We start from the raw sequence: 27,558 nt of genomic DNA, 5'->3' as shown, positions 1-27,558 counted from the left end.
CAAACTGAGAGTGTGGTTTAGCTGCTCCATGCCTCTACCCCTGCTGTATAAACCCCACTTTCCCGCTCTGGATGTGGAGGTGCTGCCTCGCTGCCTGGGCTTATGTGCCCCAGGTACATAAAAACCCTCCAGTGCATGCACTCCAGAGGCCCTGGGAGCTGTGGTGGGAAGAAGGAAATCTTGGGTGGATGCTGAGGATGTGAGGAGTGGAAATCTCCGGTGTGGGAACCCCCTCTGGAGTGTCCTGGCGTGTCCTTCTCCATCACCTGGAGGACATCTGGACTTTTGGCTATTCCTCATTGTTCAGATCATGCTCATTCTTGCTCATGTGCACCCCAGGCAGGTAACTTGTTAGGCAATTGGGAGAAACAACAACACATTAGCTGTGGCTTTATGTTGCTTTTGAGCTCCTGCTGTTTGCAGCCATCTTCTAATGGAAACTATTCTTCCTCTTTCCCACCCTTTGACAACCACTTGAGTTTGGGGGAAGAATAAGGAGAAAGCGTGGGCTCGACATCTTTGTTTTCTGGGATTTTCCTCATTGGCTTAATTGCAATAACATTTATATCACATAATACAGTGCAGCAGGGTTGTAATTTTCCTATCATCTAAATTGCAGGCTGAAAATTGTGTTAAGAAAGGACTGTAGAGAATGAATTGCTGCTTTCAACATGACTGCTGCTGGCTGACAGTGTGACCGCAGATGGGTACCAACGCTGGGAGGTTTGTAGTGGTGCTGAGCTCCGGCACAGTGATCTTGAACCCAGCACACGCTGAATAATGCATCTTTAATTAAAAGCAACTGTCTCTTGTCAAACATGCCTGCAGTTCTTGCAGCACTTTATTAAAGGGACACATTCAATATGCTTAATTGGGTCTGTTTATTACTGGAGGAAATACAGTTAAAAGGGACGTTTTGAATTCCATCTCCACTGCTGTTTCTGAGTGTTTTAGTGTCCCTACAAGACCATCAGCTTCCCCCCTTCCTAAGCAGCTTGGCTGCCCTGGGGTGGTGGTTTCAGTGGTGCTCGCATGGGACACGAAGGGCTGCTTCCCAGTAGCTGAGCGGTCGGTCGGATGAGTTAGAGAAGCTCATGTAGGTAATTTAGGTCCTTTATGAGATCCCAGAGCTTCAGATCTGGCTTCCAAAATGCCTTTCTGCTGTGGTGCATGTAAGAGATGGGCTTGAAACAGTGCTTGAGTGTTGTGTGAGATTTCCCTCTGCTTATATGTTTGAATACATGCGGGATATGGAAGTCACAGAACCCCAGCCTGGTTTGTATTGGAAGGGACCTTAAAGTTCATCCAGTTCCAACCCCCTGCCATGGGCAGGGGCACTAGAGCAGGTTGCTCCAAGGTTTTAACACAAATAAAGTCACGTCTCAGTATAGAGCTTTCACAATGTACCTGTGCTCTGTGCTCACAGGAAAATGGCTTTGTGCATTTTAGCTTAACAGTTTCTGGGTAGGTTGGGAGAGTTGAGGGGGTTTTGTGGGGGTTGCATTTTGTTTAATTTTGGCTAATAGACAGGTTTCATTGGTTTTGGACACGCAGATGTTGCAGAGGTGGCTTTTAAAGGACCTTAATTCCAGAAGCAGACGGTGGCAGTGCATCGTCTGGATTTTCAAGCTGGTCAGTTTGGGCCTGGGGGGTTGTCTGTGCCCATTTGGTGGGTCTCATTATCCCTTCTCATTTGGGTCTCAGTTTTACACGTAGTTCGTGTAATCTCTTGCTGTTCTGGTTCGGGCCCGTGCCCACTGTTGGTAGGAAGGGGGTTATTGGGATGAGCGGGAGCACTGTGTCAGGGAGGACACAAAGCAGACGGGTCCCTTACTGTAGCTCCCATTTGCTTCCAGGCTTTTCTGGTTCACTTGGCTCTGCCGCTTTGGACACGTTAATGCACGGAAGGGCATGGAGCAGGGGCTGCAGCATGTGCATGCACAGAGCCTTGCCTCCTGCAGAACACACCGGTCCGTGATCAGAAATAGCCAGTTAATGTAATGTGGTGGGTGGCTTTGATAGGTTACAACAATTCCTATTAATTGTTATGGAAAACACCAGTGTGGCTGCACTCAGCATGAACACAGGCAGTTTGAAATGTTGCCAGTTTAATTAGCGGGCTTTGCGAGGGTACAAGAAGTCGCTGAATTAACCTGTCTTGCATAGCCCAGCACTGCCTGTGTTATCTCCATCTTGCTCCCAAGCTTTGTTTGGCTATCAGAAAACATTCTGTTACTCAAGTCTTTGTTTTTCCCTACTATTCCACAGCACCATCAGGATTCACTTTGCCTCTGAAGCTACAAACAGGTTAGTTCAGTGAAAAGCATTCCATGGCTCTCGCTCATGCTCCGGTTGGTCTGTAAATTAGCTCTGTAAGCATTACTTACAGCAAGTATTAAGCTCCTTTTACCAGATAAAGGACCTGAATGTGCTGGGAATAAAGCCTCCTGCATGTATAATTCTACCTAGAAAGGCTTTTGATTATTTAAACCTTAATTTTTCCCTTCCTTCCGCGACTTCTTGTTGCCAGAGCTGGGGCCTTAAAGTTTTGAAGCACCAGGTGAAGAAAGCAATTTCATGGTTCATGCCACCATTAAGGCCCTGTTGTAATCTCCAGGCAGCAAACCCCTTCCGCTGGAGTTTGGGATAATGAAGGGTTTAACTTTTCCGTCCTGTCAAATTAGTGGTGGGAGCTAGGAGAGGCCCGCTCCCCCTCCAGGCTGCGGAGATTGCCTGGTACACAAATAAGTGAGCATTACAGGTGATGCTTTCCCCGCACGGAGGTAGAGAGGTTCCATTTATTGCCATCAAATGCATTAAGCTGGAAGTCAAAGCCCTTCGCTTTCTGCTTGCTGCCAGTCTGGACCAGAAGACAATCAAACCATAAGGGTCATTTTCTGCATGAGCTAACCTTTTCCTCTCCTCTGGTTTGAAGCCTTTGTTGACAATGAGATGCTCAGTGGGAACATTAAATTAACACTTCATATTCGTGGCTGTAAATTTACCAGCAAGCTGAGGAAAAGTCAGGGAAAACAAACACTCCATCATTTCTGCTTCATTTAGCTGCTGAATGGGGACACTCTCACCTGCAGAGAAAAGAGGTCAGGGCAGACGGGGATAATTTTAATCTGACTCTCAGCCTAGTCTTTAGTGGCAACGGATTGTGTTGCCTTCTGAGCTGAAAGTAAAGGTGAGAGCGAGGTGAGAGCAAGAAAATGGATAAGCGCTGTGCGGAGGCAGAGACCTGGTGGCTGCGGCGGCGGCCGGGCCCGTTACTACGGAAACTGCCGTGCTAAATACCATTAATTTTGCAGACCACAGCGCCCGTTTGCTCTCAGACAGCGGCTGCCTTGAGCCTGCCCCGTGTGAGCATGAGGCAGCACTGGGCTCCTGCAGCGCAGGCTGCAAACCACACTGGTGTCCTCTCCATAGGAGGTAGTGGTGCTCCATGGGGACTGCACCCAAGTCATGGAATCACAGAATCCCAGGCTGGTTTGTGTTGGAAGGGACCTTAAAGCTCCTCTAGTTCCAACCCCCTGCCACGGGCAGGGACACCTTCCACTAGAGCAGGTTGCTCCAAGCCCCTGTGTCCAACCTGGCCTTGAACACTGCCAGGGATGGGGCAGCCACAGCTTCTCTGGGCATGCTGTGCCAGCGCCTCAGCACCCTCGCAGGGAAGAGCTTCTTCCTTATATCCAACCTGAACTTCCCCTGTTTCAGTTTGAACCCATCACCCCTTGTCGTATCATTACAGTCCCTGATGAAGAGTCTCTCTCCAGCATTCTTCTAGGTCCCCTTCTGACACTGGAAGCTGCTCTGAGGTCTCCACGCAGCTTCTCTTCTCCATGTCCTGCGTTAAACATCTCCTGTTCTTTTCCCGGGGCCTGGCTGTGGGGTTTGGGTCTGAGGGGCAAATAATGGTCAATTGCTGCAGTGCTGAGTGATGTGACAGCACTGGTTGTCACCCGCCGTTGGTGTGTGTGTGTATGACATTGGTGCCCAAGCTCCTGAAACACTTGGGGTGTCTTAGAACTGGCTGTTCACAGGTTTTGTATCATTCTGTCAGCAGATGAACATGTTAAACTGTGTGGAAGGGAAACCTGAGTTACAGAAAGAGGAAGGGGTTGAAACCACGCGTGTCTGACCTGCAGCACTTGTGTCAGTGTTGCTGGATGCACGTTTGTTGGAAGTCTGCTAGCAAGAGGTTTGAGGTATTTGAACTGGGAAGCGAGAAGCTGACAATGGAAAATGCTTTCAATGGTGGCAATCCTTGACATGCAGGGACAAATGGGACTGCTGCTGTGCTCCAGTCTAGATGAACTTTCAGTGCAGGAGAAAAGCTGCAAGTAACTGGGTGCCCGGCACACCTCCCAGCGTGCAGGCTTGTGGCTCATTGCTGCTGGCCTGGTAGTGCTGCTTTACACAGCAATGGAGGTAATGTGGAGCACAGAGAACAGAGTGGGGTGAAATGTGGAGCACAAGATGTGAGTTACAAATCTATCTGGCTGCTGGGGCGGCTCTTCCTGCACTGCAGGCTCCCCACCAGCCTGCTCACACCAAGCAGGGCTGGAAGCTCTTTGTGCACTGGGGAGAAAACAGGCTTTGGGAAGAGGGCTCTGTGCATCAGTCTGTGCGGGCACAGGGAAGCCCAAGGCAATGTAAAAAGACACGTGGAGTGGTGATGTTTTATGATGACTAGAGATGTTATGGGAGTTGCAGTAAAGGGAACTACATAAACTAAAAATACAATGAATTTGAATACGGCTTATTTTGGGCCAAATGGCTTTCTGATCTGGTTGCAGAGGACTGCAGTAGCACACAGCAGTGCCGCAGGTGCTTTAATGAGCTGTTCTTGCTGGCTGGCTGGGTGAATGTCTGTTTACCTGTGCTCGGGGATTCGGAGTGTGAGCAGGGGCCTGGAGAGGGCAGGATGCTCCCGACAGCGAGAAGGGGGGGACTTCAAGATCCTGAAAGCAAACTGAGAGGAGGAGGAGGGTCAATTAACTAAAAACCTCTCGAAGGTAACTGAGTACTGCTGGGAATGCTGCACATGGCTTCTGCCCACTGCTGCGGGCCAGGCTGTCAAACAGGCAGCCAAAGAAAGGAGCTACATGAGCCAGAGTAATGAGTTCACAGAGTGCTCGCAGACCAGGGAGCCTGACATCCCCTCCGAGAGGGCAGAGCCATCAAAACGCATCCCCCCAGCGGCATTCCTGCTGGTGGCCAAGGAGATGAGCCAGGATCCCTCAGAGGCTGGTGCCGAGGCAGGAGAGAAGAATGCAGGATGCGATGTGTGCTGCGCGGGGCAGACGGTGCTGCTTCACCGGGGCTGTCACTGAGGATGAGTGACAGCCTCTCGTCATGTCCTGCCTGCTGAGGTGACTGACAGCCTCATCTCATCATGTCCTGCCTGCTGAGGACTTCCCTGTGCCGGAGCCCGAGGTGCCGGCAGCCTGGGAGGTTGGCTACACTCACTCTTGTGGCTTCCACCCATACGGGTGTGGGAGCAGGAGGGTTGATGACCATATGGCAAACTCAGTTATCGGTGAAATTGGGAATTGTGGCAGCAGTGGGGTCTCTGCTGTAAATCCCAATGGCAAACTCACTGCTCATCCCTTGCAAGAGTAGAAACAGGCCTATTCCCAGTCACTGCTTGAGGTCTGGATGCTGGGTTGGAGCCTCACACTTGACTGCTCCTACAAATTCCTGATTGTTTCTTAGAAGTTTTGGGGTTCAAATGCAGCCTTGTGCAGAGGGGTCACACTCAGCTCCCACACAAGCTGAATGAAGCACCCTGGGCCTGTCTCATGGGTGACTTGCCTTCGGAGAGGAAAATCTGCAGAGCTCAGGGCTACAGGAGCCTCAGATCATCAGTGCTGAGGACATCCAGTGCTGATGGCAAGCTCAGAGATAAAATCATCTGAGATTTCCCATGGGCACTCCTTGGCTATGGTAGGAAAGACACCTTCTTGAAGCAAAGTGCTCCTTTGGTGTGTATCTACCCTCCTGAGGAAGGGAGGTGTGGATTTTGGGGAGTGGAGTGCAGGGAAGAGTGCTAATCCCATATCTCATGCTGGACCTGGCTGGGTGCTGAAGACCTCTGAAGAACTAAGAGGAGCAGAGGAGCTTGTCTCCCATTGCCTCAGAGCAGCTCTTCAGCAGGTAGAAGCTGTGAGAAGGCCGAAGCTGTGCTGATGGGTGCTCCTGTCCCAGCCCCGCAGTGCTGCTGCTGAGCTGCTGGCATTGGGGTAGGAAGGTCTTCCTTGGAGGAAGGCGCTGCTCAGCCCGAAGCTCGGGAGCGTGGTGCATGGCCGGGGCTGGTGTTCCCAGAGGGATTGCAGGGACAGGCAGGCACGGGGAGGCCAGGGGGAGGCTCCCCAGTGCCGTGAGCAGTGGGGTGTGTGGGGTGGGCAGCGCTGGGCAGGATCTCAGCCCTGCAATCACCCCGCGTCCACGGGATGGGCTTACAGCAGTGATCTGGCCCTGGGTGCGCAGCAGGACCTGCGTCGCCTCTGAAAGCATTACCATTCATTTTACTGGCCTCTTAAAAGATAAGGTTGAAACAGTCCTGTGGTTGAGAGAGCAAATAAAGAGGCTCAGACACAGCCCCTGTGCACACATGGTAATTTCTAGTCTGGCTTATCTTGTAGGAATTATAAGATACTGAGTAGGAAATAAATCATAATGTCAGGACCAAATGCCATTTTCTTCCCTGTGTGATTTGCAGCATCCCGGTCACAGACAGATTTCCCTCTCATAGGATTCTCCCCTCTAATTGAATTATGCCCTGACTAGCAAATGGGATTCCCTATTTGAGATACAAGGAAATTGCCATTTGATGAAACAATGCTTTACTGCTTTCTCACCTGCATGGACATCCTTCAGGAGAACTATTCTGCATGTGCCCTTGATGACAAGCAATTGCTCCTTTGGTGTCCGGCTTGGTTTGCCACAGCAATGCAGTGCTGCAAGAGCACTGCACGGTGGGTGCGCTGGAACTGTCCTCCACAAGCGCTGGCTGTTTCCTCAGAACTTCAAAAGGGGTTTTGGTTCTATTTAATTAAACTGCTCTTTGCTTCAGATGCTGTATCAGGGCAGGGCTTGCTGTACCACAGGGCCTTTATTCACTGCTCAGGGTGGGGTGTTTAGGAATAATCAGTGCTAACAACCACCAGGAACCCCATTTCCTGATGAGTTATGAACTTTGATAATCTGAAGTGATAGAGATGCTTTTGTGCTGCTACCACCAGTGAAGTGGTGTTACAGTTATTACAATTCAAGGTTTGGAGTATTGACTCTTGTCATTACAGCCATAGGTCTTGAGGTGCATTTTCCAGGGGTTTAGTGTTAACTGGTATTTGTCTTGACTTCAGATTTTCGCTTAAATCCTGGGTCTCACAGTTGAGGAGAAATTGAGAGCTTCGTGTTCAGACTGCAGAGGGCAAGTGAGAGAAACAAACCTGTATCATCACTGGCTTTGAGCTGATGCGATGGGATGGAAGAAGCTGATCCCAGAGTCCTGTGTCCTTGGGACCAGCAGTCTGGGGCTGTCTCTGCAGGAGGCATCGTGTTGTCAGCTCATAGAGATGAGGAAATGGGTGAGCCAAGGGAGGACGCTGTTAGTATTTGAAAAATGAGCAGGAAAAGGTGGCAACAGGTTCTGCTGGTAACAAAATCTGTGTCTGTCTGCAAGGTGGGGGGATGGCGACTACTCTGATCACAGAAATGCCATTTCTAGTCATTCACCTGGAGCAGCGGCTGCTCTGTACCATTGTCATCAGGCTTCTGCTGTTTGCGGGGGTCACAGTAAAGATACCTCACTCCATGGGCACGGTGCGGGCAGGGTGCTTGTGCTCTCCCCTTGCATGGGGGTGATTCCATAGCCCCGGAGCTCAGCGCTGCCCCTTGGGGTTCCTGCACCCACATGAAGGGATCTGTGCGCATCTCTGTCTCGATGGTGCGTGCGTGCCTCGAGCAGGGCTGCCACTTCCATGTGTGTGGTGGGATGGCACCTGCCCCCTAACTGCTGCAGCTGTAAGTGGTGACATGGAGCCGTTCTTTAACACACACAGCAAATTTACAAGTGCAAAATATCATGGAATCCCAGCCTGGTTTGTGTTGAAGGGAGCTTAAAGCTCATCCAGCTCCAACCCCCTGCCACGGGCAGGGACACCTTCCACTAGAGCAGGTTGCTCCAAGCCCCTGTGTCCAACCTGGCCTTGAACACTGCCAGGGATGGGGCAGCCACAGCTTCTCTGGGAAAAGTCTGTGCCAGCGCCTCGGCACCCTCACAGGGAAGAGCTTGTGCCTCAGAGCTCATCTCAATCTCCCCTCTGGCAGGTTAAAGCCATTCCCCTTGTCCTGTCCCTACAGGCCCTTGTCCAAAGCCCTTCTCTAGGTTTCTTGGCCCCCACAAGCTCTTTTCTGAGGCTTTCTGGGCTCTGTAAGTGCATGTCTGAGGCTTGTCTGGTTTTGGGTGTAGACAGACCCTGTGATGCTGCATAACCAACCTCTCAGCACCTCGGCCCTGCTCACCCCAGCCCCCTGCTCTCCCAAGGCAGATGTGTGCTGTTCATCTCAAGCATAAAATCGATGTTTACTCCAGCAATATGAGAACCAAAAGGAAGAAAGCATAAAAATAATTTACTGACTCAGTAGCTGGTTCCATTTATTAGTTTCACATCTCTTACAGAGCTAATCACAGCGAATCTCATTAACTGCCTGGAGTGGGCTGGAGAGCAGCCTTTCCTGTTGCTGGTGCTGATGCAGCCCTGGTGCCTCCACACTGACAGTGATGATCAGGAAATCTTGATTTCCCGAAGGCAATGGCCTCAGTGCTAATTCACATGGTCCCATTGAGCACATGCTGATGTTTGGTGGTGAAGACTTAAAGCTCTGCTTGTCCCGCTGGGTGAATTCTGTGCGCTCAGATAGCACTCACCCCTTCCTTGAAGGCCAAACACCCTCCAGTAACACCAGTGCTGCATCTGGAATGAATGTGGGACTCTCTTGACATCATTCCCAAAGTGCTGCCTGTGAAATGTGCTGGTGTCACTCACAGCCTCGCTACAGCTGTGCTGATGTGTAGGTCAAGGTGGCTGCTCGGGCCACTGGGACCCTCAGAGCACCCCTGTGTAAAGCTTGGGGAAAGCCCATCATACAGTGATCAATCCTGCAGGAGGGAGAGTGTAAATCAAAGCTCCGGTGTGTGAATCAGGTAACTGTCTGTCCTGTATCTCCTGATGCGACAGCATTGCATGTGCAGGGGTAACAGGAGCCTGTTTTAGCACCGATTCCTCAGCAGGGTGTTTTGCTGCCTCTGTGTTAACTGCAGGTTGGCTGGGATGGGGTTTGCTGCTGGTCTCACCCTGCCTGGCAGCTTCCTGCTGTAGATCACCTTCCCTGGGTGGGAAGCTCACGTGTCCATTCCTGAGTCTCGTTCTTAAGGAGTCTAAAAACCAAACCGAGTTTTTCCAGCGTCCACAGAGAGGGGGGTTGGGAAGGTGGCTGCAAGAACGGGATTTTAACTACAACCAGAGCACACCAGCAGGTTCCAAGTGCTGTGGAGTTCAGTGAGAGCTGAAATCTTCTTCCGCTTGAGATAAACGGAGGGCACTGCTGGTGCCCAGCAGACTGTGGGGTGTTGCTGTGTCTTCCTGTGGCTGTTGGAGGGGCAGAGAGGGCTGTGCTTGTCTGTAATGCCCCGCAGAGGATGCCCAGGGGCTCTGTGGGGCCAAGCGGCCTCCCCTGGCCCTGCCCTGTGATCCCCACCAACACCACGTCTCTGCCCTGGAGGAGCCGTGTGGTGGTTGTGAGATAGTGCAGTGCTGCGGGCAGGCTTTGATTGCTCCAGCTTCAGCACTGCCAACGGCTCCATTGGATTCCCCACAATAAAACCCGTGTTTGCCAGTCTATAAACAGCCTTCGGCGAGAGATCGGGCTTTTCTGGGGACTGGAACATGAATAGCAGCTCCAAGCAGCCTTGGAAGTGAGGAAATGACATGTTTAGGCTGGGTAGGATTAGAGGAGCAGCCTCTTTGCAGCCTGTGCTTTCACAGGAGTCCAGCAAACTTTCATTTATGCTCCTTGCCTTGACTAGAGCTCTAGTGCCTTTCCGTGCTGCTGGGGAAGGGCTGATGCTGAAGGACTGTTGTTTCCCTGCTGTGCTCTGGATGTGCGATTTACAGCAGGGACCTGATTTTCATATCTTCATCTGAGAGATGAATAAGGAATAAATTTTGCCTGGATGCACGTACCCTGCAATTAATCTCTGCAGCTAGTCTGAGATCAGTGAAGACTCAGCACCTCAAAGTGGGACCACTTCTGATCCCAGAAGCCAGGTCCAAGCTCTGAAAATATTTAAGTCCCCATTCGTCTCAGTGGTGGCGAGTGTGGGAATGTCTTCAAGGGTCTGGATCATAAGCAGTGAGGAAATGGTTTAGCAAGTGTGTTTCTTGCTGTATAAGCACATCTGATGCCACAGGTCGGAGCCTAGGCGCTGGGGCCAGGTTTCTGCATCCAGCGTGTGAGGATGGGGCTGGCACAGGATCCCCATTCATGGGAGGATGGGTTCTCACTGGAGGCTTTTAGTGGCCGTGGCTTAATCCAGAGCATGGCGAGGGGAGCCAGGGCTCAAGCTGCTCCTCGAGCTCATTGGATGTGGCTGTGTTTGGTGATGACATTGGGGCTCCTGAAGTGCCGGATGCAATGGGAGCAGACGTGGCACCCCAGAGCCGGGTCTGCTCCTCCAGGAGCCGGTGCCACAGGAATACCGCTCCTTCTGCTGCCGGGTTCCTGTGGTGACCACGCAGGAACTTTGTAATTAACGCGCCAGCTGATGGCCAATTAACAGCAGAACTGTCTCTGCTGCCAAGTGCTTTCCCACTCCCAATATATTCCCTCTTTCTCTCCTGCCTTTCATCTCCACAGTCAGCCAGATACAGCGCCGGAGCCATCTGCCCCTTCACTCTGGGAATTGCTGTCGCAGCTTCTCGTCCCTCACTGCGCCATATCCAACCCTCCTTGCGCTTGCTTTACTGCTCCATGGCTTTTCTTCACCCTTCATCTCTCGTCCTGCTTTTGTCACCTCTTGGCTGCTGGTCTCACTCTTTAGGATCCTCTCCCTCCACTTCAGGCACCAAGGTCCTGTTACTCCATCCCACGTTCTCCCCTTACTGACTTTCCAAGCAGTCTCCCATGCTGCGCTGGTGGTGGGATGGGCCTCCTGGTTTTCCTATTGCTCCAAAGGCATGACTAGCTCTTTGGGGGTATATCTCTAGTAGTAGTGGCTGACTCGCGTGCAGGTTTGTTGAGGCAAGATGCCTGCTCGTGCTGGGCAGCATTGCTGTGAGAGCTCACCCCCGAGATGGCCCTGACCATGGGAGGCTGCAGTGGGACTCATGGGGTAGGACTTGCCCCAGCAGACCCCTCCCCTGCCGTGGCTGCGGGTGGTGAGTTACCTCCACTGCCCTTTGCTGTAAAGGATGGGGACAGGTTCTTGCGGGGCATGGTTGAGCTCAGATGACCCAGGCAGATGGGATGAGCTTCACTGTCGTGCCAGCAAAAACCCAGTTCAGGTTCCACTTTGTTCTCTCCATGTGTGTGTGCCTCTGGCTCATGTATTTGTATGAATTCTTATTCACCAGGTTCATAAGGTACCTGTTGTGAGTGGGGCTGGAGGGGGACCCGCTGCACCAGAGGAGATGTCCCATACCTAGAGGAGATCTGTGTGTCCCTCCCGCTGGTGCAGCACGGGGCTGAGTGGGCTTTAGGGGCTGGAGCAGCTGCTTGGTGCAGGATGAACTGACCGGCTGTGTGTAACCAGCTTATGGCTGAGCTGCTCCCTGCCACTGGAGAGTGTTTCTTTCCCAGAGGCCTGTGTTTTTACTCCTGGACGCCTCCCTCCCTCCTCCCCTGCTTTCCCTTCTCCCTGGTTATGGATTGGGATGTAATCAGGCAGGAAGCCTCTCCCCCTCCTTGGGGTGGTGCCGCTCTCTTCAGTGATGGTCCTGAGGAGGAAGCAGCGAAGTGTTTCTGGTCCTCTGCTGGAGCTTGGCTGGCACTTTGGGTTGGTTGCCTTGCAAGGGATGAGGGTGCAGGATGTGGGGTGCAGAGGCACTTCATGGGTCACCTCCTGGAGCGGTGGCTTTGGTAAACAGAGCGTGTTCTCCCTTCCAGAATAAACTTTGCCTGGCTCCCCACTGCCAGCACAGAGCTGTGTTGTTTGCTGTTAAGGCAGGGAAGGGAACTTGCCTGGAAGACACGGTGTGATGGAGTTACGAGCCCTGCTCTGTGCTGCGAACCACAGTGCTCCAAAGGCACCATGATAGCTTTGCTTCTGATAAAGCTGGCTCATTAAATCCTCCCTGAGGAAACCTCACCAGTGCTCTCTGCTTCCTTGCTCCAGCTGTGTACATGGAAGGAGAAAACAAGCTTGCATTTCAAAGCTCTAGATCCAAACACCTTGCTGTGGGCTTCTGTGCGTTGTCCAGAGCAGCACAGCCCGTGCTCAACCTGGTCCTTGGGCAGTGGTACATAGGTGAGGTACCAATGTGATACGGTACCTCACCATATCATTAACATATCATAGTGGTATGTTAATGGTGCCGTAACAGCAGTGCTGTTATGGGGTATCTTTCCTCCCCTCCCAGGCTGGACATACTGGCTCTCACTGGTGGAAGGCTGGTGTTGATGACCTCTTCCAAACCATCCGTGCTGTCAGAAGCCCACAGCCTGTTTTCAGCCCAGGCACCCTCACTGCCCAAACCCTGCCCTGCATTGCTCCCCAAGGGATGATGTGGCATCATGTGTTTGAGCTCTGGCAGGAACCGGCTGGGTTTCTAACAGGGTTCCTCCCAGGCCATGTCTGGAGGTGCTCTGGGGATGGGCAGCACGGTGCGGCTCTGAGGAGGCATTTTTAGGTGTTTTCTTTCTATTACCCAGTGCTGTAGTGAGGTGTTACTGCATATAAATGGGGAGTTATGCAGGTCTTGTGTAGCTGTGGCCGCACAGATCCTCCTGCTGCATCTGGTGGAGCTGGATCCAGGCCTCTGCCCCAGCTCATGGACACCAGGAGAGGTTTTTCCTCTGCATCTCTTGCTCTCAGAGAGGCTGAATGGGCACAGAAACAGGCTCACTTAAGGCCATGTCTCATTACTACATTAAGTCAACAAGCACTCGAGTACCCAGGGATTTTGATCAAAGCTACATGCTGAAAGGGGGGACAAAGAGTGGCAAACTTATTTGACTTGCACTTGTTTGCGGGGCTGTTGAGCACAGGCTGTGCTCCCACTGGTGTGAGGCATCCTGGCAGAGCCGCGCCTGCTCCATGGCCAGGGAGAGGCTCCTCTGGGAGCAGTGGCAGCCGCATCCCTGCCTGCGCCCAGCCTCCGGCACCCGTCAGAGCAGGGGCAAAGGGAGTTGTGAGTTAAAGGCAGTTATTGATGGGAGCCTCAGAGCCGGGTCCAGGCTCCTTGGGTGAACCATTGCCTCAGGTGGGGTTTGCCACCTAAACAATTACAGTTTTCACAGAACCCCAGCCTGGTTTGGGTTGAAGGGACCTTAAAGCTCCTCCAGCTCCAACCCCCTGCCACGGGCAGGGACACCTTCCACTAGAGCAGGTTGCTCCAAGCCCCTGTGTCCAGCCTGGCCTTGAACACTGCCAGGGATGGGGCAGCCACAGCTTCTCTGGGAAAAGTCTGTGCCAGCGCCTCAGCACCCTCACAGGGAAGAGCTTCTGCCTAAGATCTAACCTGAACTTCCCCTGTTTGAACCCATCACCCCTTGTCCTATCGCTCCAGTGCCTGATGAAGAGTCCCTCTCCAGCATCCTTGTAGCCCCCTTCAGACCCTGGAAGCTGCTCTGAGGTCTCCATGCAGCTTCTCTTCTCCAGGCTGAACAGCCCCAATGTTCTCAGCCTGTCTTCATATGGGAGGTGCTCCATCCCCTGATCATCCTGGTGGCCCTCCTCTGGACTCGCTCCAACAGCTCCATGTCCTTATGTTGAGGACACCAGAACTGCGCACAGTGCTGCAAGTGGGGTCTCATCAAAGCAGAGGGGCAGATGATCTCCTTCTACCTGCTGCTCGTGCTCTGGGGATGTACCCCAGTTTTGGAGGCATTTGTTTTGCTGTGCCCAGTCACTCCAGCTTTAATGTGCACCCTCTTCTTCCTCAACAGCCTTGCTGATTGAGATGGTGTGTGGTCATTGAAAGATACCTCATCTCCTGCATGCTCCCATCCCCTCATGCTCCGGTCCCTTGCAAAGCACACAGACTGAAGTGCCAGCCAGACTCCAAGATGTTGGTACCACAAAGCTGCCAGTGCAGCAGCAAAAAGTCTTTGCATTTTATATGGAAATCCTATCAGTATTTGGGGTTTTAGTGGAGCAGGGAGGAGGGGTTTACTGCAGCCGAGCCTGTTGTGGTCACCCCGTATCCATGGTCCTCTGTACCTAACAGTGCTGCAGTAAAAATAAAAGTAATCTACGGTAAATGTTTCCTGGCACATGTTTAATGATAAAACCCCCTCGGTGCAATGAAATCAAGTGTTAGTGAGTCTCAGAAGTGTCTACAAAGAGGGAACTATCTCTTGAATTAATGTCAAGTCCCCTCCAACAACTCTCAGGGTCATTTGCAGAAGGCTGGAAAACAGACGGAGCAGCAGCAGCTTTGATGCTTCTTTTTGCTTGCAGGAATGTCTGTGGCATCATGGCTTGGGGCTGGGTTAGACCTGTCTGACATTCATGCTGCTGCTAGAGCAGAGCCAGGGGTGTAACAGGGCTGAGGTACCCCCACTCCTGTTAACATCCTAGGAACCCTTCAGAGATACAAAGGCAGGAATCTGTTGTTGCTGGGGCTGAAAAGCTGTTGACACCCCCAGGAACCCAAAGTTTTACATGGGAAGTCATGGTGAAAGAAAAGCAGTGCATGGGAATTTGCATTCAAGAGAGAGGAAAATGAGGGATTTGGGCAGAGAATAACAGATAGGTGCTGTGAATCCATTAAAAATGGGCTATAAAGGATACACGACAAGATTCTGGTGACAGACCAACAAAGCTTTTTCTTCCCCCGCATTGTTTCTACTGTCACAGGATCCTCACAATAGCGGATAGTTTAGCCTTGTACTCCATGGTTCATTATCTATTATTCTATTTATTAATGCATTCTTGGGTCTTAGTGATGTGATAAACCATCCATGCTTTTCTTTTATGGTTTAATAGGATTCTTCTAAAGCCCCCTCCATGTTTACATAACCTTGCAATTCACAGTTATCTATCATTTATTTCCTACTTTACTCGCTGAAGCCAAGGCAGCGAGAGGCGTTCCACAGCAGCATGCTCCCCGTTCCTGCTCTTCGTAACAGGTATTTCCATGAACTCAAACCCAAGGTGCATTCTGTGGGGAGCTGTCCCTCTGCAAGGCTGTGTGCTGGGCTGCACCCCCAGAGCGTGAGCAGCAGCTCAGGGAGGGGATCCTGCCCCTCTGCTGTGCTCTGGGGAGACCCCCCCTGCAGTCCTGATGCAGCTCTGGGGCAACAGCACAAGAGGGACATGGAGCTGCTGGAGCGAGGCCAGAGGAGGCCCCGGAGCTGCTGCGAGGGCTGGAGCAGCTCTGCTCTGGAGCCAGGCTGAGAGAGCTGGGCTGGGGCAGCCTGGAGAAGAGAAGGCTCCTGAAGGGGAGACCTTAGAGCAGCTCCAGTGCCTAAAGGGGCTCCAGGAAACCTGGAGAGGGGCTTTGGACAAGGGCCTGTAGGGACAGGCCAAGGGGAATGGCTTTAACCTGCCAGAGGGGAGACTGAGATGAGCTCTGAGGCAGAAGCTCTTCCCTGTGAGGGTGCTGAGGCGCTGGCACAGACTTTTCCCAGAGAAGCTGTGGCTGCCCCATCCCTGGCAGTGTTCAAGGCCAGGTTGGACACAGGGGCTTGGAGCAACCTGCTCTAGTGGAAGGTGTCCCTGCCCAGGGCAGGGGTTGGAGCTGGATGAGCTTTAAGGTCCTTTCCAACCCAAACCTGCCTGGGGTTCTGTGACGTCCAGCTCTTATGGCAGGTGGGGTTTGGTGACACTGGGATGTCTCCATCCCTCCTCGAGAAGGTGATAAAGGCTGATGAAGGTCTCAGGTCTGCAGGCAAAGGGCTGGGGTTTCACCTGTGGAAGACCCAGACCTGTGCAGGTGCTAAGATTGTCTTTGATAGGAGTAAACAGGGATTAGATGTTGGTTTGGTGCTTTCCTTGGGAAAGGGAGGAGGTTGGCTGATGCAGTGATGTGCTGACTCCCTGCACCGGGGCAGAAACCCCTGTTTTAGGTGCTGGAGCAGTATGCAGAACTTTTTCCATCAACTACCCTTTGGAGAGCAGAGCAGCAGCATCGCTGCAGGGCCGCTCTCCATCAGAGGCAGAAAATCATCTAAATATGACACCAAACCTTTATTAACAATACTGGGAAGCTGGATGCGAGACCTCATTTATGATTTCATTCATAATCCCTTCAAAATGAGTTGGTACCAGTATGTGATAAGTGGATTATGTGTTAGGCCCAAGTAAAGCCAGACACAATTAGTGCTTTAATAAACCGGTTGTATGCATTACTAACAACTAAGTCATGAGGGAATTGGTGTATTTACAAACCCTAATTAGTAGTTTGTTACTGTGATACCAAATTTAAACAAATCTGTAGCATCACTGACCATCTGGGTTAGAAATCTCTGGTTTGAATTTAATTAGGAAATAGTTGTGACAGAAAATTGGTCCTTATTAGTAAGCTAACGATGAGCATCCCCTAATTGAAATGAAGAACTGTCTGTCAGGTCTGCAGAACGTTCACCTACAACAGAGACAATCAAGAAACGTTCTCTCACTTCGGAGTTTGGGAGCGGGGGGGATTGATTAAATACCCCCAAAATGCAAATGCCATAGCGAGGAATGCGCGTGATGAAAAGCTGGCAATTAGAGCGCTGTGTTCCTGGGCTTGTGGCTACAAATGGTTCTGAAGGAGGTGGCTGCAGCAGCACAAAGCCAGCCTGATTCTGGCACACATTTGTTGTTTAGACGGACATGGAGCTGTTGGAGCGAGTCCAGAGGAGGCCACAGGGATGCTCAGGGGATGGAGCACCTCCCGTGTGGAGACAGGCTGAGAACATTGGGGCTGTTCAGCCTGGAGAAGAGAAGCTGCGTGGAGACCTCAGAGCAGCTTCCAGTGTCTGAAGGGGGCTACAAGGATGCTGGAGAGGGACTCTTCATCAGGGACTGTAGTGATAGGACAAGGAGTGATGGGTTCAAACTGAAACAGGGGAAGTTCAGGTTAGATCTTAGGCAGAAGCTCTTCCCTGTGAGGGTGCTGAGGCGCTGGCACAGACTTTTCCCAGAGAAGCTGTGGCTGCCCCATCCCTGGCAGTGTTCAAGGCCAGGTTGGACACAGGGGCTTGGAGCAACCTGCTCTAGTGGAAGGTGTCCCTGCCCGTGGCAGGGGCTGGAGCTGGAGGAGCTTTAAGGTCCCTTCCAACACAAACCAGCCTGGGGTTCTGTGATTCTATGACTTGGCCATGGCCAAGATCTGGTGGGCTGGAGCCCTCCTCATTGCAACTGCACTGAGCAGATAGTAAGCGTTGAATGGGTGACCCTAATGGGGGAATAAGATCTGGATCATCTTCCACAAGCACACTCGGAGCAGGAGTGAGCATCTCAACCTTGCAATCAAAATACAGATAGCTCCTTTAAAACACAGGCTGTGGTTCTTAATTAATTTTCCCTTCTTCCCTTTATGGCTCTCCACAGGACTCTGGATATGAGGATTCCTGGTAAGCATTCCGGATTAAAGACAACACACACTGGCAATAATAAACAACCCGACGGCTGCTGCTGCAGCATTACTTGATACTGAGAAACTCTTTATATATTGTAACAGACAATGAAGTTTCTGTAGGGGCTTTAAATCACTTAATGTTGAAAGGAATTCCCGGGCGGCTTTATCAGTCACTGTGTAAAATTGTTAGACATCTCCACCAGCTAATAAATTTGATTTGGGGTTTGTCTTGCTGGCATTTGCACAAACCCTCTGAGAACTATGGTTACTGTATTCCCATACAGTATTTGAATTCAGAATTGAAAGGCCTGCGTCCCTCTCCTCGGGGAGGGGAAATAAAACTTTGCAGCAGAATATGAACGCCGGTTGTTTTTCTTTTTGAGCCAGCACGTTATTAATTGAGGAGATATAGTGTTGGACAAAAGCATTTATTTGTGGTTCAAATGTTTTATTGAGTAATAAAACTAGTTTAGATGGCTGCCACGTGTGGGGGTTTGTGCTGCTAGGATGTGAGGAGATGAGGAGGAAGCGGTGCTGGCCGGGCTGCTCTTCACTGGATGCTCTGGAGGAGCTGGTGGATGCTGGGGGCAGAGGGGCTGCGCTGAGCCCTGCTGAGCATCACTATGGGGGGGGTTCCTGGGGCTGCACTGAGCCCTGCTGGGCATCACCATGGAGGGGTTCCTGGGGCTCTGCTGGAAAAGAAAAGCCACGTTGTTTTCTGTTTTGTCCTCCCAGCACTCACAGATTTATCATGAATGACCCTTTTCATGGGTGTTCCTGCTCCTAATGGGGGAGAAGCAGCGTTTTTAATGGCGAATAGCCCCCCTAAGCACAGGGGAGCACAGCTGAAGGCAGTGCAGTGCCTGGGCTGCAGCACCCTGCACTGAGCCCTGAGATGTGACCCGGCCTTGGTGCACTGGCCTTGGTGCCCGTGCCAGAAATGCGGAACACGGACAAGCTCTCTGAATAGAAAGCGGCTTTTCCTCCTCCTCTGGCTCACTGGAGCTGGGCTGGGGTTCAACAAGTCCTACTTCAAGCCCTGTGTTGTTTTGCTGTTTCCTTGGGCAGCGTCTCCTGCCCTGGCATCCCCCCAGGTCAGTGGCTCATCTGTGGAATGGGGCCAGCAGCAATTCCCCTCCAGCCCTGGATGGGCATGGGCTTGGGGATGCTCGTCAGAAGCCCTGGGCAGAGCAGGCACTGTGCTTCCCTGCTGTACCCCTTGAAGCCAGCGGGATGCTCCTGTCACTGTCCCTGTGGCAATGGCTGTCCCATATGAGATCAGTGCTGGCCGAGCAGGGACATTCCATGGCCCAGGCATGGCTGGGAGCAGCCCAGCACAGCAGGAAGGCCTTCACCCAAGTTCCCAAGCAGGAGAACCCAGCAAATGCCAGAGTCTGGTTTTTGCAATGCTCTGCTGCTTTATTTCATTGTGGCACATACACACATTCACTGTAGGGATCACAGGGGCAGGAAGGCTTGAGTTCACTTGGTTTAAAGCCATCTGAACTGTCCTTTCCTTGAATCTTCTCACGACAGTGCAGGGCAAGCCACGTGTACCTATAGCTGTGTGAGCCTGCAGCTGTGTATACCTACTGCCATGTGTACCTATGGGCGTGTGAACCTATAGTCATGTGTGCCTACAGCCATATGAACCTACGGCCATGTGTACCTATAGCTGTGTGTATCTACAGCCATGTGTGCCTATAGCCGTGTGTGCCTATAGCCTCGCTGCTGCCCTGGCACAGGCTGCTCCTTGTTCCGGGACGCAGTGGCAGGCCCGGGGCAGCAGTGTCACCTCGTCCTTCCCTGCCAACAGCTCAGGGTGACGCTGATGGCTGCGGTGTGCAGGCCCGGCCACCCGCCCGGGGGGATGATTGGGGGGCATGAGAGCTGCCGTGCGGATGGAGCTAATGCCCTGGGAAACGCGGGCGCTGTGGAGCATGCAGAGCACCCGCAGCGAGCGGCGCAGGGCAGCGGCGCTGGGCTGTGTGCAAGGTGCGCTGGAGCCGGCCCTATGGAGCTGAAATTCCCCCGGAGCTGGGTCCCAGCCCCCGAGGGAGTGACCTGTCACTGCCCTGACCAGTGTCCCTGTGCCGTGTGCTGTGGGGAGCTGAATCCTGACGCTCTGCGGGACGTGTTTAGTGCTAGTGATGGGTCCAGCCACAAATGCTGCCCAGGGAGTGTCAGTGGTTCTGTTGTGTACATTCAGCATCAGTTTTAGCTCATCTCAAACCAGCATTTACTTCACAATTGGTTGAGGTGTACCATAGAGAAGCCAGGCCTGTGGGGAAGGCAGCAGCCTTGCTGCACACTGCCTCCCAGTTCACCCTGTGGTACCTGCAGGGAGGTCCCTGCTTCACCACCAGCCCTGGTGCATAGCCCGGCTTTCCCGGGCTGTCATTTCCACCCTTTCAATGCTCATTTCACACCCTTAAGCATGCGCCTGCTTTTCTGAGAAAGCACCTTAGAATTTGAATGCCCAATGGGAGTTACCTCAAGTGGGAGCGGGATGCTTGTCCGACCCCTGCATGCAGGAGTTGTGGAGTTGTTATTTTTCCTGGAGTTCACTGCCATAAAACACTATTCAAGGCTGTTTCTAGGTGGGTTTTGGATATTTGTGTTGAGCTGTAATAGCCTGGAGTGAGTATTTGTCTGCAGGGCATGTTATCTGTACGGAGTCCAGAGGAGGCCTCGGAGCTGCTGCGAGGGCTGGAGCAGCTCTGCTCTGGAGCCAGGCTGAGAGAGCTGGGCTGGGGCAGCCTGGAGAAGAGAAGGCTCCTGAAGGGGACACCTTAGAGCAGCTCCAGTGCCTAAAGGGGCTCCAGGAAACCTGGAGAGGGGCTTTGGACAAGAGCCTGTAGGGACAGGCCAAGGGGAATGGCTTTAACCTGCCAGAGGGGAGATTGAGATGAGCTCTGAGGCAGAAGCTCTTCCCTGTGAGGGTGCTGAGGCGCTGGCACAGACTTTTCCCAGAGAAGCTGTGGCTGCCCCATCCCTGGCAGTGTTCAAGGCCAGGTTGGACACAGGGGCTTGGAGCAACCTGCTCTAGTGGAAGGTGTCCCTGCCCGTGACAGGGGGTTGGGACAAGATGAGCTTTAAGGTCCCTTCCAACACAAACCAGTCTGGAATTCTGTGATAAAATGGTCCGAGATGCACAACTATCAGTAATTTGGGGTATGCCACCGGGCAGCCAGTCATCCTTTCTGGTGGGTTTTTCTTCTTCCTTTAAGAACACTTGCCTAAAGGAGCAGTTTGAAGCTGTTTCCTCAGTGGGCACCTGAGCAATGTGCTTTGGCCCCGTGTGTGCCCAGCAAGGACACGAGGTGGCTGGAGGGCACGTCCTGGCACCACGGGGCATCACCGCGGCAGTGGCCACTGGCAGGCGCAGGGACACACGGCTCTGCCGGGAGATGGATGGCGGCACGGGCTCCCCACCGCCTGTCATTAGTCCTTGCTCTGGGAAGGCTTCACAGTTCCTACCTGGTAAATTATGTGCCATTCCTCAAAAAAGTGGGTTAAATAAATGGGGCTAGAGCATGTCTTGTTCTGCTCTGGGCTGTGCCGTATTGATCTGGACATATTTCCAGGCCGGCAGCAATCAATTCCTGCGCGGATGGGCAGAACAGAATCATTTCAGGCAAACTCTTGGAGCGACTTGTCATTAATTCGCCCCTCGGCGGCGGTGGCTGGGGCCGGGCGCGATGCGCTCCGCGGCTCCGGGCGGGATCTCCTGGGGCGGCCGGAGCAGGGGGGTAATGAATGCGCCGTGTTTGCTCGTCCTTCCAGAGTCACTTATTACCGCTAATTGGGAGGGACAGTTCAAACAGGCACAGAGGAGCCGTTGTGGTGGGAGCGTGACATGGGTTTAAAGCAGCGCCCGGGGAGCACCGCGCGGCCCGGCCCCGGCTGCGTCCTGCGCGGCTCCAGGGACACATCCTGCCTGTGTGCGGGACCCCCTTGGCGCCGGCGGTCCCCGGGAATCCGGCAGGATGAGGCGCCTGGGGACAGACCCGCGGCTGTGCGGGAGGCTTCGGGAGTCACCGGCTCAGGGATGGGGAAGGCACACACGGGTTCAGGAATGTGATCTGTGTTAATGTGCTGGGCATCTCCTGGGCCCGCTCCCCTGAAAAGCCCCTTGGATCTGGGGACTAGCTGGCGCCGGGGAGAGCTTTGTGCTTTTGTACCTTCTTCATGGAATCACAGAATCCCAGCCTGGTTTGTGTTGAAGGGACCTTAAAGCTCATCCAGCTCCAACCCCAGCCACGGGCAGGGACACCTTCCACTAGAGCAGGTTGCTCCAAGCCCCTGTGTCCAACCTGGCCTTGAACACTGCCAGGGATGGGGCAGCCACAGCCTCTCTGGGAAAAGTCTGTGCCAGCGCCTCAGCACCCTCACAGGGAAGAGCTTCTGCCTCAGAGCTCATCTCAATCTCCCCTCTGGCAGGTTAAAACCATTCCCCTTATCCTTCTCTGTTCTTCTGGGGCTGCAGGTTAGGGCAGACAAGGCTCCCCCTGCCCTTCTGCAGGGAGATCTCCCTGCCGAGCACAAACAGATCTCATCTTCCCGAGTTACTTTCAAGTGTCTCCTCCAAGCTCGTGTTCTTTCATTTATTGTTGCTTTCCCTAATTAAAACCCTTTGGATTAGCCCCCTGCAAGCTGAGCGCTTCTTGCAGCTGTTTAAATTCCATTTCTATGACAGGATCGATCCATTATGCTCATTTTTAAGAGATTTTTATTTAACGTTACTTGGGAAAAATGGCTTAGCATAAATGTTGTATACCAGAGCAGGAGACGGAGAGAGGATAGAGCTGAGGAGTCGTCCAGCACACGGGAGGAAGGGGCGAGGGGCTGGTGGACATGGCTTGGTCGTCTGCTCACCCTCATGTTGGGGAATAGGGTCTGGTTTGTGTCCACAGTCCCAGTTTCCATTTTACCCTTTTCCTCTGTTTTTTTACTACAAAACCAGGGCTTGCCAAGTGCAGATGAAAGGCTCGGGTGCTCTTCCAGTGAGTAATTTCTCTCCGTTAAACCCCCCCAAACCTCCATGTCTCCTGTTTGTAATGCAGGAGACAGACACCGTGTGCATCTGCAGCTGGTTTTAAGCAGGCGTTGGAGGCGTATTGTGCACACGTTGTCACTGAAGAGGATAAACCCCGGGAAACAGTCTTCATCTGAGGAGCAAGCACCCACCGCGAGCGCGCCGGCAGAACACGCTCCATGTGTGGCTGGAATTCTAAGCGTGAGAGCCAGAACCGCCGTCAAAGGCCGCTCTGATCCAACAGCCAACAAGGGAAATTTCTCCTTTCACATGTGTGGCGCTGATAAATCGAGTTTGTTTTGCAGCCTATTCTGTTTTACATTTCCTGTGTCATAACAGAATGAATTTGTTGTTCATTGATACCTTAATATATAGGTTGTTGGGAGGGTTCTTTTTTTTTCCCCCGAGAAGGAAAACAATGTCCCCTTCACACCGCATGAATGGGCCCATTTATCCTCCCTCGCCTCCGGAAGTCATTTATTTCTCCCCGCGACAGCTGCAGGGTCTGTTTGTGCAGGAGGCAAAGCCCCGGCCCTTCCTCGTCCCCATCCCTGTGCCCGGTGCCCGCGCTCCCGGCAGCGCTGTTGGAAGGGTCCGGTGTGGAACTGGTGCTCTGTGTGTCAGTGGTGACGCTTTTGGAAGGATCTGGTATGGAACCGGTGCCCTGGGTGTCAGTTGTGACCCTTCTGGAAGGGTCCGGTATGGAACCAGTGCTCCGTGTCAGTGGTGACTCTTTTGGAAGGATCTGGTATGGAACCGGTGCTCTGCGTCAGTGGTGGCTGCTGTGCCAGGGTGAAACAGCACCAATGCCCCTGACCGTTCACTTCAGTTCCTCTTTATGCACCATGAACCAGTTCTGGTCAACAGCAGTTTAATTAATAGACATGCTTTCACAGATGATGCTCCTCGTTGTAACTTAGCAGTAACTAAGGTCCATGTGGTGGGTCCCTGGGATATTTTCCCTGTATTAAAGAAGGAAGGAAATCACTCCCTGAGCAGACAGCAGTGTTGATCCGCTGTAGCCTAGGCCACAAAAGCCTAGGAGAGCAAAGCCAGGAGCTTGTCCCAGGGGCTGTGCATTTGGTCAAAATAAATAAATAACATCTCCTGCTTCCCCTCAAACCCTTCCAGGCACCCCAAAGCAACTTCCTAAGAGGGATGCTGTGTTTTTGCAGGCTCATGGGATGCCATGCCCGGTGGGTGGTGCTCCACAGATGTGTAAACAGGAGCTGGAGGAACTCATGTTCCCGTGTGTCGGGTGCAGCAAGGCATCTTCTGGCCTCTTTAGAGACATCAAAAGCATCCCTTGGCATCCCTCCTGTCACTTCAGCTTGTCAAGGTAAGAAATGGTAAAACAGATTTATTAAAGCATGTGAATGAAAAAGAAAACCCTCCACAGATGTGAGGCTGTCAGCTGTGGATCCATAGCTGGCAAAGTGCATGGTATCTGCTGGTTGGAGATGCCCCCCCGTGGCTCTCCCATCAGAGGAGCATGCTTCAGCATGGGTTTAACTTCCCCTGAATCAGCGCAGAAGGGAAGTGTGTGCTAAGCATTGAGCTGCATCAAGACTTAATTCCCTCCAAGGTAAAAGCCTGTAGATCACCCAGAGCCCAACCAAACCCTCCTCCTTTCCCACATCTTCTTCCCTGGCACCCAGGAGAAAACCCAGAAAACCAGCAGGTTTGGGGTGGTATTGCCAAATTCCAGGAAAATCCATCTCCTGTTGTGTTTTTCCTCCTGTCCACCAGTCAGGGCTCAGCACCACATCTCCCCCACCCCAGGCAGGGGCTGTGGGCTCCTGCTGCTTTCAGGGACCAGAGCAAGGATGCTCTTCTCCATGGGCAGAGCAGCCCTATGGCATCATGGTCTGGGGCTGCATCCACCACCCTCTGTGGTCCAGGGGCTGCACCCACCACCCTCTGTGGTCCAGGGGTTCATCCCTCACCCTCTGTGGCTCAGGGGGGCCATGGAACCCAGGCTCGGGTGCCAGGTCTCCCTGGGTGAGAAGGTTGGAGGAGCTCGGTGGGCTGCGGCTCTTCATGCTCCGTCCCCGGGCTGTAGATGCAGCAGCACTTACCGGCTGCACTAATCAGAAATAATGTGTGGCTTAATCGAACTTCTCCATTAAAAGGTTTTGGAAATAATATATAAAATGAATGGCTGGAGCGTTGGGTTTCAAACGCCGGGGAGGGAGGGATGGAGGGAGGGATGGAGGGGGAGCCCCATGCACCCGCAGCCCTGCGCTGCCAGCCCCATGACGCCGAGTGCTGGGGCTGGGAATTGGGTTTGATTTTTATTTAAAATTCAAATGTCTGATGTTCTTAAATTGAACAAATGATATTTAAAAAAAAAAATATATCAGGCTCCAACATCTGCAGATTATGATTTGCATTTTGAAATTGGCTGCTTGAATTGAACAAGGATGAATACTGTCACTCTGCTTTTATTCGCTCAGTTTATTTAATGAAATGCTAGAGGTCAACCCTTTGTCCTTAAATTAGTTACTATAAAAATCTTTTTGTACTTTTCTGCTTGTTATGATGTCTTCTGAGCAGAAGAAAAGGTTGCCATTAATTATGTCTTTGTTGAATATGGATATCTATTCATAGTTAGTTAAACAGTTTCAAACAAAATTAGCATTGAGCAACTCTAAGGCCAGCTTTAGGTTGGTTATCAAGAATTTTTTGCTAAGAGAATGCTCTTCTGCGAGTGTGCATTATCTAATATATTCAGCTTTCAGTTGCTAATTTTTTTTCCAGATGAAGATGGGCTTAATTGAGGTTGTGCTTTTAAGTTTGTAGAGCTCTTCAGCATCTCATACAAAAGCATCTAGAGGCTTTTCATTTGTCTTGAGTATGTTTTAGATGTACAAATATTATTTACTTTAAACTCTAAATCAAAAGGCCCACTGTAACTATTTTAAATAAAACATTCTTCTCTGCTGAAATATATATAAATTCAAAGCAGGACTTTTTTCATTATCACTTCATTTATTTGAAAGAGCTGCTATTAGCAAATTTTAGGATAATACTGAAATAGTGGCTCAGTAGCTGGTCTCCAACAGGCGTTTAGCAGCGTAATTTACTTGTCACAGACAGGGGATGTGTGTTCGAGTTAAGACAGCTCCAGTTTCACCCCGAACCTTCGCTAAGTGCTGCTTGGAGTCGGGCTTTAGGGATTAAGCTGCGTTACTTTTTAGGGAGGTCTCCATACGCCGATAAAGCCCAGTTTTCCAGTCGCCACCAGGCGGGGTGGCTGCGGCTGCCCTGCGGGGCTTGCGTTGGGACGGGCCGTGCTCCAGGCTCGGTCAGTGGTGCCACCCGCAGCGACCGGGGCCACGGTGGCTTTTGGGGGGTGACGAGGGGCTGGGGGGACCCTGCACGCACCCACATTCACATGGGATGGGGCACACACGGCTCTGCCTGACCCGTGCCCAGGGACCTGGCACCACCCCGAGCTCCTACCAGACCCCAGGAACCTTCATTAACAGCCCTGCTAATGGGGACCACCCCGGCAGGGCACCCAGGCTGGGGGGCACCCGTGTTTTGAAGGGGCTGCATGGATGGGCTTGGTCACAGGCGGCAGCGCGCTGGGTGTTTGGGAACAGGAGGAGAGGGAATGGAGAGAGAAAGCTACGAGCAAGAAAAAAAGAAGATAATTAGGAAAAGCAATAAGGAAATGTAAAGGTGGCAGCGAGGATTAGTCCCAATCATTGGAAATGCAAATGAATCCCGTGCTCGCTCCCAGCGTCTTTTTTCCAAGCTTGTGTTTCAGAAAGGATGTCTCTCCCGTGTTTTCCCCCCTCTCCCTCCTCCCCAGCGCTGCTTCCTCGGCAGCATTAAATATTCCCGAGACGAGGCTGTAACCTTGTAACGCTTTTAGGTATAATATACATATTTTTTCCATTTTAAATGCTAGCTCATAATGACATTGTGAAGTAGGGATCCCGAGTCAGCCTTATTATCATGGTGTCTCCTTGAGCTGAACCTCTGAGAAATGTGAAGGGGAGACCTTTTGGAATGAACAAATCCTTTAGCTGCCTATAATTATTTATTAAAATAGGCTACTGGGATAAAGGACGGGGAGGGGGAGGGAGGAGCAGCATTCCTTTCTCTGTACGTCCCCCCGTGCAGCCACACGGATGTATACACACAGCTCCAGCGATCCGGGGAAGCGATTGCGGTGCCCAAGCCCCTGTTTCAGGAACCTAAAGCACTGAGTGTGCAGAAAGGTGGGATAAAACATGGGCAGGTCCCAGAGTGTTTGTGAGCTGAGGGGCAGCGCTGTGCCCTGGCTGCTGCAGGAGCATCCATACCCTTCCCGCTGCGGGGGATCCATGTGGATGCGGGCCCGGGTCGCGAGGAGCGTGGTTCTGTACCGGCACTCACCGCTCCCTGTGATAAGGGAAGTAAAGATGGGATCAATGTTATTCCCACTGTGTGTGTGAGTGGTGAAAGAGAATCCATCCTGCTCCAGGAGCTGGGGGGAAACCAAACCAAAACCCCGCACAAACCACAAATAACCACGAAACCCAAAATCAAACCTGGTGGTGTTTATTTAATGAATCGCTTTGATTGCTGCGATTTGTCCAAGTTCATTTAATCAGGCGAAGCAGCCCGTGTTGCTTTGTGGTGCTGAGCACTGCGGAGGTAGTGAAACCCTCTCCAATCCTGGGAAATTTTATAAACTTAGCAGGCTATTACGAGGAAAAAATCTTTGGG

At 52.2% G+C, this 27,558-nt stretch overlaps 1 protein-coding gene across 5 annotated transcripts in view; it reads left to right on the top strand.

The window, feature by feature from the left end:
- LOC115609249 overlaps positions 1–27,558 on the top strand; it is a 94,635-nt gene that overhangs the window by 28,979 nt on the left and 38,098 nt on the right. For all 5 annotated transcript variants that reach the window (XM_030489177.1, XM_030489179.1, XM_030489178.1 and 2 more), the window contains exon 2: positions 24,012–24,175. In XM_030489177.1, the coding sequence (XP_030345037.1) occupies positions 24,021–24,175 (155 nt within the window). In that variant the 5' untranslated portion in view covers positions 24,012–24,020. The remainder of the gene's footprint in view (positions 1–24,011; positions 24,176–27,558) is intronic.

The sequence above is a fragment of the Strigops habroptila genome, chromosome 6 (genome assembly GCF_004027225.2).
Source record: "Strigops habroptila isolate Jane chromosome 6, bStrHab1.2.pri, whole genome shotgun sequence".
In the NCBI taxonomy this organism is placed as follows: domain Eukaryota; kingdom Metazoa; phylum Chordata; class Aves; order Psittaciformes; family Psittacidae; genus Strigops; species Strigops habroptila.
This window is presented reverse-complemented; position numbering and strand designations above follow the sequence as displayed.